This window comes from Neodiprion lecontei, chromosome 6 (assembly GCF_021901455.1).
Source record: "Neodiprion lecontei isolate iyNeoLeco1 chromosome 6, iyNeoLeco1.1, whole genome shotgun sequence".
Classification (NCBI taxonomy): domain Eukaryota; kingdom Metazoa; phylum Arthropoda; class Insecta; order Hymenoptera; family Diprionidae; genus Neodiprion; species Neodiprion lecontei.
In genome coordinates, this window is record NC_060265.1 from 30,381,392 (window position 1) to 30,397,682 (window position 16,291).

The 16,291-nt window shown below is 46.6% G+C and overlaps 1 protein-coding gene across 7 annotated transcripts in view; it reads right to left on the minus strand.

Annotated features, from left to right (window-relative positions):
• LOC107224420 (nucleolysin TIAR) overlaps positions 1 to 16,291 on the minus strand; it is a 310,510-nt gene that overhangs the window by 61,026 nt on the left and 233,193 nt on the right. For all 7 annotated transcript variants that reach the window (XM_046744107.1, XM_046744102.1, XM_046744103.1 and 4 more), the window contains one exon: positions 8,855 to 8,942. In XM_046744107.1, the coding sequence (XP_046600063.1) occupies positions 8,855 to 8,942 (88 nt within the window). The remainder of the gene's footprint in view (positions 1 to 8,854; positions 8,943 to 16,291) is intronic.

The window sequence follows — 16,291 nt, forward strand, 5'->3', positions numbered from 1 at the left end:
GAAATTGTGCTATCCGTGCGTGAGGGTGACAATTATTAAAGTAACGTTTCGCTGCCCTAGCATCCCGCTTCTAGGGGTTGTTTTTTCTTTCATTCTTTGTTTTTCATCACTTCGTTTTTATCAAAAAAAAAAAAAAAACGGTATTTGCATTTTATGGTCGCGCTGACGTTTCTCCCGTTATATGAGAATTTTTCGCTACGTTGGAACGAGTCGAAAGTTTATTTTTTTCTTTTTTATCCCCCCCCCCCCCCCCCCCCCCGTGACCCCCCTCATCGTTTTGCCATTTTGTTTTCACAAACTTCAGAATTCTTAATCACGTGCAAATTTGAAGTGAAAACAAATGACGCGACGATTAAAGGGAAACAGACGTCCCTGAACATTTTCGTTTTTTCTTTGTTTTTTTTTCGCTTCAACTTGATTCGCCTGTTACAACTCGGCATTCTTCTCACCCTTTTGTGTCGTCCTCAGCTCAGGCAACGAATATACATGCATGAATTAAATCTCCTTCGTTTCGGCGTGAGCTGTCTGTACAATTTATACATAAATTTTTTTCTGAAACAAAACCGACGATATTGTCGGGATAAAAAGTTTGCTTGTCAGTTGACAGCTGATCGTACTTGCCGAATTACTTTTTTGTCTAACCAGAGAAAGGTCCTGTACACGTGTCCCTGCAAATCCAACCATCGAGATTAATTTTCACCCTGCCCGTCATTGCCGGACGTTCAATATTAATCGTTTGCGCGTGGCATTGTGCTAATTGTAAGCCGGAGTTTATTGCTGGCAGTAGCGGCGCGTTAAAACCAACATTTTATGACCGCGGCAGAGGTTCGGTAGTTTTACAGTCGTTGGTTGAATCTAATCTTAAGTATTCGCGGGCTCGCTTTCACTTCGGCTAAATTCCATGGGGTAAACTATCTCTCCTCCAAGCTCACGTTGACAAAAACTTTTGACACCGCATAAAAGGCGGCCGTGCCTCTCAATTAGTTTTGCAAACGACCGCGTGCAACTTTCTCTCCCCGGAGATCTTTATCCCGGGAAGAATTTTCAGCCACTTTCTCTCTTTTCCCCAACTCCTCGAGCAGCCCCGAAAAGTATGATCAACTTCTCTCAGTCTTGTCCGATCGCTTCTCCTTCCGGATAAAGATGAGCTTCGTAATAAGGGTCGCTTTATCCAGCTGCGCCGTCCAGCGTTTTTCTCCCCTTTTCCTCCTCCCCCTCCTCGTTAATCGCCGCTTATTTTGTTATCTATAATTAAGCTCCTGCATTTCCAGAATTCACCGGAAATGCAAACGTGTCGCAAATTTACGCAAATTCGAAATGCGACTCCAGGATATTTTCCCAGCTTCTTACGGTCGCGGCTGCCGCGGTGGTCGAGGCAACAAAGAAGGTTTATGGGGTCTGTTTATCTTCTTTGGAGGGAATCCAGACGCACGCGGGGCGAGGACGAGGGCAGGGAATTCGGACGTCGAGAACCGGCAAGATTTAAGCTTTAACAACGTCCCAAGTCGGTCAGACTCCCTGCAACGTTCGCCGGGGGAATGCCGCGAAGAAAATTACAGAATAAGTAGAAAGGATGCGCATTCCTCGGACCCGCCTCAAAACTTGAACGTATAAAAACCTCGTGTCATTTCCTCCGAAATTCCTGATAATGCGCTGTGAAATTCACAACTTAATCTTGTGAATTCAAGTCTACGCAATCATGCAAGATTTGGATTAATTCGTGTAAAATGCCCACTAAATAATTACGCATGACGAGTAAGACTTTTTTTGAGTTTGAAAAACATTCGACAGCTCGTAAGAATATTTTTGACGTTTGTAAATTGACTCCGAATTAAGCTCTATTAACCGAGTTTCATGATTTTGCGAACAGACGTTCCAAACTCTCTTTCTCGACTTAATCTATTTAGCTTCGAGTTTGACGAAACGGTTTATAAATCAGCGCCGCTGAGCGGCAATTTCGGATTCTGGATGACTGCGGGGCCGTCGGCGTAATGCGGAATCTAGAATTCAGGGAGAGCAACGCGGCGCGAGGATGGGACAGGGGTTGGAGGCATGATAATCTTGAGAGGCGATAAATCAGGTGACCGCACATTCGGAATCCCGGGGCGCCACGTACGTGGAGTCGGGGGTTTGAACCGGATCTCGAAGGGGTCCGAGGTCGGCCGGAAGCGGGCCGCACGCGATCCCGAAAACCCGGAGGAGGATTGCACCGGGCCCCGGTGGACGCCGATTTTCCCGGGCGCCTGATTTCCCGGGGTTTGATTCGCCCGGAACGGGGAGTCTGTATATCAAACTTCAAAGGGCTGTACGTGAAGTGTTTTTGGATGGTCCAATTTCATCCCGGGATCTCGCCGCCTCGCAAATCTATACCGTCCTGACAGCCAACAGCCGACAGCCTTCGGTGGAGGCAAAGAGAGAACTTTCTCAAGGCGGGTGTACAAAGGGAATAGAAAATGACGCGACTCGCCGAATACCCGAGCCTACGGTCCGCGATAATGCCGACCATCTTTCGAGGCGAATGGAAATTCGCCGATTTCGTCGTTTCCATCGACGTTTGAAGGAGAATTAAATTAAAAGGATAGAAAGAAAAAAAAGAAAACAAACATCCACAAGAAACGGGGAAAAGGCGTTAAAAACAACGTTCGAACTTTCTTCCCAAGATTTTTAGTTCAAATTTCTTTTGCAGAAGCTGCGGGATATAAAGAGACGCGGAGAAGAAGTTGAAATACTGGCAGCAACTTGGATGATTCCAGAGTTGCAGGTATTAGGTAGTTAGCGCGAGTTTGAAAATTCGCCTGATTCGCTTTCGCAGAGCATGAAGCCATCGGCTTCTGCAGCAGGAGTTTACGAGCAGCCGATTCTAAATTTGCTACTTGACACAACGACACATAAATTTTCCCAAACGAGTCTGCCCCGAGATCCCGCTAATTCAATGCGTTTTTCTTATCCAACGAATGGATGTATCGCATCTTGAAAGGTTTCGCAGGTGGGTAATGTATTATACACATTATATACCTACATCAGACCGTTTTTTTTTTTTTTTTTTTTTTACCTCTTTTACTTTATTTCTTACGTGCCCTTCAAAAAGTTGGTTTTTAGTCCGAAACGAAGTCTCGTGAAACGGAAACTCGGTTGTAAAATTCTGAAAGTCGACTTCATTCGGTTTGGACTTTTCAAACACTCTAACCGAAATATCTCGAAAACTATACGAGTTGGGAAGCTGTTTTTGGTTTCAATTTGTAGATAATCAAATGTTGTTTAAAAAATGACGTGACTACACGTGTGTGTGAGACAAAAATTTGCATGGTAACAAGCATAGTTCATTTATTCGATGTACTCAACTTTCAACGATCGTATCTAAAACAAGATGACAATTTAGGTATATAATAGTCTCGACCCTTTTTATAGAATATCCGATTATCTACAAAATGAAACCAAACACCACTTTCCGACTTGTATAATTTTCGAGATATTTCGGCTAGTGTTTGAAATATTCGAACAGGCTGAGTCACCTTTTAGAATTTCGTTACCAAGTTTCCGTTCCACGAGGCTTCGTTTGAGGCTAAAACTAACTTTCCGACGAGTACGTAAAAATAAGAAGAAAAGGAAAAAAGATCGACCCAATATAGATATATCTGTCGAGTACGCACCTTATTCCAGAATCGAGCGCCTAGCCGGCGGGTTTCCCGAAGCCTCTTTATTAATTGCTGTTCGCGACGATTCGTTATTGCGAGCCTCTCAAAAGGGCTGAAAATTCCCCCTCTTTTCTCCCAGCGAGCGCTTCCGGTGGCAAGGATCTCAATCTCGAAGGTCTGGAGCAGGATCCGAGGAGGTTCTGAGAAGCTGTAATTCGGGAGATGAGCAAATTACGGGAGAGAGATCGTACGGAACGAGGCGGGGTGAAGAGAAGGTGTCCAAGTTTCAATCGGAGAAATGTACTTGTATTGAAATTTTCGCTGAACTTTTAATCTCTCGATGCAGTTAAACGTTAACAACGACAACGAGGCTTGATCTCGGATGCGTGGCCATTCCGAAACTCCCCGAAGTCCCGGCTACCTTTTGCCATATGATAATGACTCCTCTCTTCTCTCACCAACGACGCAAGAAGTTCTCGAAGTAACGAGGCCTCCGTGTGTCGTAAGTCGGGACCATCACCCCTTTCATGGGTGGTAGAGGGTTGCGATTCCAGTTGCGCAGCCATTTGAGTACGAATTTGTTGGATGAAAATCGATACACTTTTAAACAATTTTATTACGGTATAGCCTTACGTTCAGTACTCATCGAATTATTATGTTTTTTAGCTATGGATATCCCTTTAGAAATACAACAATGCAAAAATGTGAAAGTCATATAAACAAAGGTTCACTCCAAATCGCTTTAAGATACTTAAAGAGAAGAACGGATTCTTTAAATTTCACTTTACGATGGGTAATTTTATTCGGAGTGACTTTTTTCTACAAAACCAATCAAATTTTAATTTTTTCTTTCCTCTTGAGTAGTCAATTCAACATTGGAATTCGCTGACAGTAATATCGATATCGGTGCAGTATCGTAAAAATTGAACATTTCACGATACCAAAAGAAAAAAAATGAGACTCGTTCCAGTGAATCTGCAGAGAATAGTCTTCTGAATAAAATGAACCATCTTGGAGTGAAATCGAATGGATCTGATAGATTTTTTACCTTTTTAAAATGATATAAAAATAAGTTACGGTATAATTTGAGTTTTCGTTAACACTCCGAGTATTTTTTATATCGATATTTCCAATGAGACCGATTTTAGCACGTCAAAATGATAATAATTGGCTAAATCTCGTGTTTCTGGTGATTCTCGCAATAACGAAAAATATCGACTTTTAGCCAACGAAGCGTCGAGATCGAGTTCAGCGATATTTCTTACACGGTATGCGATGCAGCTCTGCACCGAGCTGCAGGCTGTCCTTTCATATCTATATTTACTACACGCAGCGTACAGCTCCACGATATTCCTGACCGTGAAATCGGAATCCGTTGATTGGTTTCGCGGGTTTCCGATTCCAGTTGCACCGCTTCTACGGGTTTGCGGTGTCAGGCTGCTGATTGATCTCTTTTTACGTTTTTACCTTCAAATTCAGGTACCAAAATGTGTTCTAAACATGTATGGATCTATAATCCTTGACCTCGTATACATGTGTAAGTATATTTGTAACGGAATTCTACACTTTCGTCGTTCACAACGAGATAATAATTAACCGCTTTCACGTGAAAAAGAATTTCATTCGTAAAGTCAGTATTGTTGTCTTTAAAAACGATACATTTTCCGCCGATGTATGGTGAGAATATTCCGAAAAAATAAATGTTCGTCATGAACATTTATATTTTTTCGCATAATCTAAAAGTCTCGGAGAAATAGTTAAATTTTTATAACGTGCACAATCAAGTCCGATTTCATAGAAATCGATTAATAACTTAAATATCGTAGATAATGTCTGCGAACTATTAGCGGTCATATCTTGTGAAAATACATGAGCTCGAAGCAAGTTTTCAAGAGCGAAGAGCAAGTGCATCCCGCACTGCAGTGATGCCCAGTTTGAAAGCAGCGAAAGTTCCACCTTAACTCTCCCTCAACATTTCTAGTTTATTTTCCTTATCGGATTTATTTTGAATAGATATAGATATAGACACAACGTGCAGAGAAATATTACGTTACACCAGCTACTACAGGCTGAAGAGTTGTTCAACGACAACTTGAACTGCACATGAATACAAGCTGAAGTTGAACGGTGCAGAGCGAGATCAAAACACGGGGCGACGCGACGCGTAACTTTGGCAACAGTTTCGCTCTCTCAGTCAATGAAGAGCAATTTAATTGGCAAACGAAAATTAAAAATACACGTACACTGGCTATTCTTTCCGCGCGTGCGTTTTTCTGTTTACTTGCGATTCTTTTTTCTTCTTTTTCGTTTCGCTTTGAACCCGAAAAACAACAATCCTCAGGGCAACCGTGAAAGACGGAAGCACACGCGCATGTATTTTTAATTAATACAAGCGGTGACGGATGACGAACGACTAATCGAAACAGCGACCCGGCCTTTCGGATTCGAATCGCAAATTGAGAATAAAAAGGTTGGAGCGTTACGAAAGGGGTGAAAGCGTCAGGTGAAACGGAGGGTTGCGACTCATCCTCTGAGGTACGCATGCCGCAAGTGGGTCTCTAAAACGGAAGCTAAAAGGCGCGGACAACGGGGGTGGCAATAATCGATAGCGCCGATGCTCAGAAATGAAAATTCTGTAAAACATCTCCGATTCCCGCCAAGAGTACTTATTTACCGTTATTATAATTATTTTTTATTTTTTTTTTTTTTACCTTTTTGCAACCCCTTTTTCCCACCGTACTTATTTAAATTATTCGCCCTCTTCTCGGGCAGTTTCATTTCCGCGAAGCTCGCGTTTTCCGCGGGATTCACCGGCAGCTTTTTTTACTACAGCCGTGACGGTAAACACACTCACCGTCCGAGATTAATCGCTCGGCTAGCACCCGCAAGGACTGCAAGGACTGCAAGGACGCGGAATGTCAGGTCCTGGCCGAGTGACGGACGCCGAAGGACGAATTTGTCCGAAGTTCAATTCGAGCGACGTCGCGTCGTTCCTCTGCCCGAGGGAACTGCAGCGGCAGCTCCTCCTCCGCCGATCCTTCTGCCTCGTCAATTCTTCCTTTACGATCGCACGTTCCCGCAGGGTGCTTGGGGTGAAGCACCTGCGGCGCGTCCGTCGCCGGCAATAATCTCTCGGAAGCCCCGGAGACGCGCGTGCAAGCTTCATGTACAGAATGGGTCGACGGGAAGAAGAAGAAGAAGAAGAAGAAGAAGAAGAAGAAGAATAAAAAGAAGAAAAGGAAGAAAAAGAAGAAGAGGGAGAAAAGGAAAAAGTAGCCAAGTCGAGTCGAGGAAAGTCGACGTTCCTCCGCGAAGGAATCGCAGCCGAGCGGACGCCGCTGGCCCGATGAAACTCGCCGCAAAATCACTGCCACTTAATACCGTACCTACGGGATATGGGGAACTTTTCGATCCCGCGGAATCGATAACGAGAATATAACCCGCGAGGTGCCGATATCCCGGAGAGCAAGGAAGAATGGCTCTTGGAAGGAATTCGGAAGGGGAAAAAGTTGAATCTCTGAAGCGCGGCGCGCGTTTGGAAAAAGAAGGAAACTCGGCGCGCGGATCCGAGAGGATCGAAATTTTTACTTCGACTTACCGGTAAAAGAGGACCGAGATTAGTCACTCGATGTTGTTATCAAGGCTAATTTTGTCAGGTACAAATGTGCCGCTGCGGTCGGTTTCGGCGCCTCGAAGAACTGGGACTGTGGTTGATTTCACGCGATTCCCACCCCCAAAGTGGCTGAAATTTCTTCATTTAGCGTTCCAGGATCGGGAGCAAACGGGGAAGAGCGACCCCCCTCATTTTATAAATTCCCCCCGCGTAACACGGTGCTTTAGATGTATCGGTGCGATAAAAAGCCAAATTGAAACTGGCCCGCATACCGGAGTGAAATTCGCTCTGGCAGTCTTTTTCACATTTATGATGTGCGCTCACGCGTTCAAACGCGAATATATCGGTACGCATTTTGCACAAAACGAAAAAAGAAATGAAATGAGGAAAAAAGTAAAATAAAATAGAATAACCTATGCGAGAGCGGAAGACGAGGAGAGCGAATTCTGTACTTGATATATTATTATATCCCTGTACAACGTACACCAGCTCGGTGCAAATTTACGGTTAGACACGTTCTGGCGATGCAGATAATGGGAGGTGATTCGGAACAATTCCATCGCCAATACTCATTTTTCGATTCGTTCTTCGGCAAAATTTTTTTTACCCTCAATCCGATCAAGATTTTCAGTTCCTAACGGACGATCGAATCGATCTATTATTAATTCTACCCCGAGAATATGAATCTTAAATTATTCTTGCAGCCGTTAATTGCTTCGATTTTTCACCTCCTTGTTGGACCATTTTCCGGTTCAGACGGACGGAGGAACAGGTTCAAGATTCGTTAACAAAGCTTGCGTGTGACACGCAGGGAGTTCGATTGAAGCAGTCGAGGAAGAAGCAAGCCGAGAGTAGACAGTGTCGTCCGAGAGTTCGGAACGCCAGGGTGAGAAGAATCTTGGGGTGAACTTTCGGCCCCCCGCTTAGCGAGCAAGCGGAAAGTCAGAGGCTTCCACCCCTGAATTCGGCACTGATCCCGGCGTTCTTCCATCCGCAAGTGTTAACTTATACAACTCGAATTCCAGCAGCAGGATAGATGTACGTAAATATACAATATATTGATAAAAAAAAAAAAAAAAAACAATACAAATGAGAAAAACCAAGAAGAAGACAAAAAGTGGGGAAAGTTTTTACAACGCGTTCAGAGCTCTCCTCAATTGACCGAAAATGTAAACTTATCTCTTCACCTTTTTCTTTCTCTAAATTTTCTCCCACCACCCTCCGTTCCCCCATTTTTCCTTTTTCGCGGAAAATTTCCACGCTTTGCGGACTGGTCCGTCAGCGGCTCCTTAATCGGGAATGATTGCGGGGCAGGACACAGTCACCAACAGCGTTAAATCTGCGGTGGCATGGCGCAGAGAGGGTCGATATTCCGCGAGGCCGAGTCGTCCGGGGGGGTCGGCTAGTCGGGGTGTGATATTCGGGCACAACTCTTGGTCAAAGTGTAATAATGGCGCACGCCTCGTGCGCGGTTGTGGATATTGTCAAGGGGGAAGGTGGGCAATATGCTCGGCCTTATCTAGCCACGGCGTAAGTACTGCTATATATCGTACAGCCGGGGTCCCGGCTAACTCATCCTTAATAAGGATAGCTGAAGTGGACTTACGAGATCTCCCCGAAAGGGGTGAAGGCCTCCCTCAGTGTCTGGGTCTCGATTTCCGGGCTTAGGTCGCCGACGAATATGTGGTAGTGTTCTGAAACAGAGCCAAAAGAGAAGCAGGTTTTAGTCGTTGTAATTACGTAATCGCTGATCGGTGAAATATTGTTTACGCGTTACCACTCTACGGGGTGAAAAATGTCGGTAGCGAAAAAAATGAACGTCCCTCGCATATTCCGTCACCCACACGTCCGCAACCGAAAAGCAAGGGTTGATCGGCGCCCCTTTCCGGTTCACTCGGGGAGTTCGTTCAGACCGATCGAAGGGCGTCGGGGGGACCGAGAGACGACGGCTCGGTCGTTGGATCGGCGCACAATAGTTCCTCGAGCTCGAATATTAATCTTCCCCAGTGCTAGCGACACGGTTCTTTGTCACCTCCGCGAGCCGTGGGCGGGGTTTGAAATTTTTCAGGTTAGGTAGGCGCTACGCAAAATCCTGAGAAAGCGTAGAACCGCACGTCCCAGTTTAACCCCGGCCTTCTTTACTTTCCAAACAATTTCACGGCCCTCTGATTAGTTCCCTAGAAGCTGACGATCCCACGGCGGAAGAACGGAAAATGGACGCGTTGTCTGCCGGGGGATTTATTATACTTAGCGTCGCGACGCGGCCTCGTCGCTCGAAAGGGTCGGATAAAAATTGAGAATCCCTGCGCCGGAGAGTTGGGGGTAAAAGTTTTGGAGAGGGGTCGAAGCCGGGGATCGGATTTATTCTACGATTCGGAGCGTCATTGGCTGAATGGAAATCGGCGGCAAGAGAGTGTTGATGGGGATCCTCCTTCCGCCCCTGCGAGTTCCGTGCACGCCGTTGATCCCCGTTTCCGAACCCGTGCGCGTGAAAGGGAATCCGGAATGGTCCCGCACCCGTAGCCAGAGGCGTTTCCTTAGTTATTTACGCTACAGTTTACTCAGGGCCGATTTCACCGGGACTACATCCGCGGGTTCACCCAGGTGAGTAGAGGAATTGTTGCGGATCGAGTCTTTCGTTATGCGTCCGCACAACGCGCCGCTGATCGAAGTCCCCCGCGGAGGGTCAAACTTTTGCTTCTCATCGGCCTTTTTCTTATTACCCTCCGAGGAAGAAAGATATCGACTGCTGGAAGAAGACGTGAAAGAAGAAAATGGATGGATAGACGAGGAAAAAACAAACTCACTCTCAGCTCTAGTTTAATCAAGTTCATCGCCGAACCGACTTGCGGCAAGTCAAACTCACGCCAGGGAGTTGGTGTGAAAGAAAAATCACGTAGAAAAATTCAGCAGTGACTCTGGTTCGTTAAGAACCAAGTCACGGGGAACAATTACGCGCAGTATCGCAAAACGATAAAGGCGGACGCACAAAGCTCTTGGAACTTGACGCATGTACGCGGACACGTTATACCCGAATAACTAAAATAATTTGTTCATTCGGCCATGTATAAACAAGTATAAAGCTCGAGTAATATTTACACAGGCGTCACGTGTGTAAACAATACAAGCACGGACCGAAAAACGGACAATTGTATAACGCGTATAGGTAGGTATACTTATACCCGCCGACTATAGCAAGTGAGGATAAAAGCTCGGTTGTACGTACATGGTCTACGTGTACGCAAATATTTATACATATGTATACAGCAACCGTATATTTATACTGTTAACAAGCACCTACTCGCAGGGGTAGCAGAGTTTCGGAAAATAAGAGTGTAACAAAAACGAGAGTAGCGAAAAAGGGATTTTAAACAAAATTAAAATTAAAACAAATAACAGAGCGAAATAAAAAGTGGGGGAAAAAAAATTTGGAGGCGAAAGAAAAATCCATTGATCGTTGGACAATGCTGCGGGGGAGAGCGAGCGAACAAAAGTCCGTGCCAAGTGAGCTTTTGGAATGGGTTATACGAGGGGGATGGAAAGCTCGCTCGTCCTAACCCTCGCGCCTCTATAGATCAACCGGATTCCTTTAATTTCGAGGGACAGAGCCGGGCGCGAGTTGATTTACACCGCAAATAGCCTGCCTATTAATTTCACCGCGTTAATCCAACCTCGACGCGTCCAAAGTCGAGTTTGATCGTTTAGAAATATTCGTTCCGGTTACAAGCGCGGGGACTTTATTTCGACGAATCGAGTCCGCCGATAGGTTGACAATTTCTGGTCGTCCTTGCGCGAGGCTTTTCGAAAGCTCTCCGGAATTGCAGTCGGAGCTGGAAAACCGGGCCCCCGAAAGCTCGGCGGCCGGAAACACGTACTCGGTTATAGCGGAAAGCGGACGAGATATTTCATTCCGGACGTGTTCCTCTTTCCTAACCCGGATTGATTCTTCGGTGATCGAGGCTATGCGCCGAGTGCCTCGGCGTCTGGGATCATCCGAGAATCGGGAGCAGTGGTGGGTGAAGGGGCGAAGGGGCCGAAGGCGGGGGTGGAAGCGGAACGGCGGCGAGTCAATTTGGTTAAAATGCTGAGAGAAAACAGAACAGTTTATTACACTCGGTGGCGGTCGGGTAGACAGGAAGAAACGCGGTTGCGTGGAATCGGGACCCGGGGTGCCTGGGGGGAAGGGGGGGGGGGAGAGGCATTTCGCGAATACGAATGTATGAATTAGGCGCTGATTGGCTTCAACTCGATCAACTCGGTGCGATTGGTTAGTTAGGATTTAAACCGAGGAATCCCGCAGCCCCTTTCCTCGCGGCCCTCCACCTCCCCCGCCGCCAACCTTCCGCCCTTCACCCTCTCCCGCAGGGCAGTCGAACAGTGGCCCGATTCTTGAACTCCGATGCCGCGGAGCCACCGCGTAACAACCCGAGTTAGTCCTCGTTAGCCGACCCTAAGCCTTCCGCCATTCCCTTCGTTCCCTTCATCCCCTCGAAGCGCGGCCACGCGGCTTCTTCGTCTTCATCTTCTCCCTACCTTGTCCGTATTCCGGCCCGTCGAGATTCGAACGTCTTTCTATCGCTGATACAACCGAGCCCTAAATTTCCGTGTTAACGTTACTCGCCGCCGTTGCTTTCGTTTTTCCCTTCTTTTTTTTTTTCTCGCACCCCTAAATTCGGACCCAAGCTCAAGTCGCCGGTTAATAGTATAGGTACGTTTCGTTGAGAACACCGAATCCGGAGTTTCGCTACGTCAGCAATTAACGCGGTTTCCCACGATCGTACAAATCAGGATTCGGCTTGATCCTGTTTGCCGGGATTTGGGATGCTACAGCGGCGAATTTCCAAGCTTCGCGTAGCCTCTGCACCTGCCAAGAACAACGAGACCCGATCCGAGCCAGGATTATTCCTCGCGGTGCATGAAGTTGCAGCTGGGAAGGAAGGATTTTCATTCGATTGCAGTTGGTACAGCGGAAAGTTTTGAAAGGCGTTGAGAAGTTGTATTGAAAATAAATTTCTTCGATCCTTTGTACGAGTATAGATATTGTTCCACGGGTTGTCCGTGACGCGGAGTAGAAGAAGAAGGAATAAAATCCCGAGTAAAGCGTGGGCGCAACTTCGACTGCAAAATTTCATCCCGTGGCACTCGCGCCTTCGTTCGTCCGAACCGTGATAAAAGATCTCGAGTTAAAAACGCTAATACGAATGAAACCACCCCGAAAACCCCTCATTTCCATTCCAGGCATAAATTCCCAAGGAAATACAATTTTATCAAACATCCAACTACACGAGCGATCCTCGTCCGGAATCCCACCCTCTCGCTTCGCTCGGGGGTGTTGCGTTGAGGGGTGTAATTGGGGGCACGTGAGAACGTGATCGTAGACACCGGCAGCTGTGGCCAGGAAGTGACACGATCCTCGGGGAGTCGTCGGAGGGGGAGGAGGATGTGGGAGAGGGGAAACACAGCGAGCGGGCTGCAGGTAGATAGCGAGAGCGGGAGCTCTAATAATGTAGGCAGCCCGGCTGCACCCAGCTTTTGTTTCGCACGGGGTGACGGATGGCCACCACCCCCGCAACGAGCCGGAGTTACGCGGCGGAGGTACGGCCCGTAGATGCTACCCGAGATTCGTCGGTAAATCATAGTGATTTAGCTAACGGCAGACATATTGGCTAATTCATGGTCCGAACGACTCGTCCTGCATCGCCGCCCTTCCCGATCCCGGCCTCCCTTCGCACGGTCCCTGGGGGAATCCTGCGACCAGTTCCATGACCGAAAATATATTCTTTACATCCATTCTCTGTCTATCGTTCGCAGAAATTAGTTCGCAATAATGAGGGGAGCGATTTTTGGTAGTTGGGTAAAATGATCGGAAAATAAATTTGACAACGTCGCGTGATTTTCTTGTGTTGTTGTATTATACTTGAAACTTCGGCGCTTACCTCGTTATATATATATATATAAATTATAACATATTTCTATCATATAAAAAAACCTGATTAAAAAAATAAACATTAAGCGTTTTAGCCATACCATATCTAAACAGCGTAAAACAAATAAATCTGAATACAGCGCGTAATGTGCAAACTTGCACAACGTTGCCAAGTATACAACTTAAACAATATTACAATCGCACTGTTTGTTTTTTTTTTTTTTTTATTTACCTAAATTTGAATCATCATTTCTGCGTATCTGTTTTACGTTATTCAATATTTTTTTCCCGTCCTGAACACTTTATTCATCTTCAATATCCAAACAACCAACTCGAAACTATCAGTTTTGATTCCAGTCCGTATCTACTTAATATAAAATAACTGAAATTTGAAATTAAAAAACTCAGTAACTAAGAGGTAAATCATTTTCAAACTTCACAGGGTTGTTTGAAAGTGCTCAAAAAATAATTTAGTTAAAACTCATGTGAAGAAAAACACAGAAATCGGTCGTCATTGAAACGGCTTTACAAAGAAGTTATTTGAGAATTCTTTGCGACGCTTTCTTTCAGTTTAACAGGTATAAATCAATCTCATATTTCACAGAGTAAATTGCGCTGCTTTTTACGCGGATTTTTTATGATTTGTTTGACTGTTTAGGCCTTTTAAAAGCGCAAGTCTCGAGTATTGCAACATCATATCCCGCTCGGCGAGATGATCCCTGCGATTTTTTGCAGCAGCGTTAAAATGGGAAGGACGCGAGAAGGGCGGGAGGTTTAACGCTACATTTTAACGGCAAAAACGATAAGTCGAGCGAAGTGGGTTCTCTAAAAAAAATTTTGCCATAGTCTCCAGAATTTTATAGGAACATTTTCCACGCTGCGTGATGCAGAAAGAAAAGAAGAGGGGAAAGTCTTAAGTGCCAATATAACACGTCGTGTTTCCTCTCCTCTCTCGTCTATTCTTTTTTTCACTTATTATAAACACGAATGTGCACGGATGATCCTGAGGCCGGTTCGGCGATGATTTTCATAGCTGAAAAAACGCCAGACTGCAAGGCAGCGCGTAATAATCGGTGAAGGAAGAGCCTCCGCAGCAGCGTCTTCGGACAATAAAGACGGAATATAACGGTGATAACAATGATAATAATTCCCGTGACGACAATGGGGCGATTCGAAGTATATTATCGTACGCACAATGAAAACACTTGATGACAAATTGGCTATTTTACAAGTGAAGCCCGGGGGCCGTCGGTGCGATTGTGACACTCCCACCCCCGGCGGTTCGATCAACCTTGAACAACCTTGCCGGCCGTTCCCAGCCGTACGTCGGATTCGTTGTTCAGGGTGAAAGGGGATGGGCCGTCGGGGGGAGGGGGATACAAATTCGTGTCGATGCAGCACAAAGTGGCGTCCGAGCTTTCGCCCCTCCGTGATACGCGGACGGCGATCGACCTACGCCGAAGAAAGAAGAGAAAAATCCTCTCCAGCTCCGAAGACTCGCCGTTCTCTCTTGTTTGTTCATACGTTCCGCTTTTTCCCCGATAAATTCTCCAATTTTCATCTCTCAACATTCGATTCCCCGCGTTACACTCTCGGCTTGAAATCTATATACGCAGGTCGTAAATGACGAGGGGCCGGAGCGGGGGTGTAACACCAAGGGGCTTCTTCGATAAATCGAAGTGCGCGAAGAGGGGAACAGAAGGGGAGGATAGGGGACCAGCCAGAGTGTAAATTATGGCCGAGATGACGATGGATGCTTCTTATCTTCGCTGTACAGAGCTGCACGGTTTCGACGACGGCGGTTCGAACGGTGATTGACGGGTGAAGAATTCTTCGTCGATTCCACCTCGGCGCGCGAAAATCGCCGCAGATTTGGTAGAGAGGCGTAATTTTGTAATTTCGAATGCGAGCCGTCGTCCACTCGGATCCTCGCGTGCCGCAGCTGTGTAGTCCGGCGAATATGCCTCGGCCGAGGGTTGTTCTGTTTCAGGTTAGCCGGTAATTATAGCCACGGAGGACACGTTCGCGTGATTAATCTCTCGTTATGTTAATGCCCGAGCACCGCGGCAGCTACTCGGGCAAAAACTATCCGAGGCCTCGGCGGGACGATGCCGAAGTCGGTTCTTGCCCACCCCTCACCTTTTTACCAAGGAAATTCATTCGATGTGATCAATTACTCCCCGGCGTCCCCGCGTTCCTGTATACCTTGTATACACGGATACGTGCAGAGTTCCAACCTCGATGCGGAAATCGGATTCGGAAAGCCACGAGTGTGCGGCCGCAACGACCGATACCGTGTAACGCCAACGCTTGGCTCCGCGCGGTTAGCCCAAATTGACGCTGGATCGGAAACTAAAAAGGGAGACGATAAAACAAGAGGCGAAAAAGCATCGGTAAAAATTGGCCGTCACTTTCCGAGCGCGGCGACGTGGCGCGGCGAAGTGGGGGGTGGAGGGTGGGACTCGGGGCGAGGAGGAGGGCGCTCGTGGCCAAGAGTGCACATTCAGCACCTCCGCTCGATCGCCTTCGGAATATAAATTCGCAACATTATCGCCACCGCCGCGGATGCCGTGCTGACGACACCGGCGCTGCCGCCGACTCCCGGTGAACCCGACCGATCATTGCCCGAGGAATTAACGTCCGGGACGCGGGAGATCCTCGATTTTCAAAACCGATCTCCCGCGGTTCGTTTTCTTCATTCGGAAATTTTTTTTTCGGTGGGATTACATATATATATGTATAGACGGCAGAGTTGCAGGCGATTAATTCATACCTCGGGGGATGTTGAAACTTCAAAGTCGTTGAATTAAATTCTTGTTTTTTTGCAACTGGTAATCAGCCAGCGACTCTACAGGGACTTTCTTCGTAATATACGACGGGGTTCTGACGTACCTAGTGTCTTCGAGTGATTACATTAAAACCCCGCCAAAACGGCGTGAAATAATATTTAGCCAGGACCGAGAGGCGGACTAATGAAAGGCAAAGGGCAGCTTCGGTTATTATTATTTCTTTTTCCAAGAATACCGTTTCAATGATTCTAATTAATTTTTCGAATCGACCCGCGCTTCAATCCACCAATTCTTCACCTCTGCTTTTCACCGCTCCTCACACCCCGAG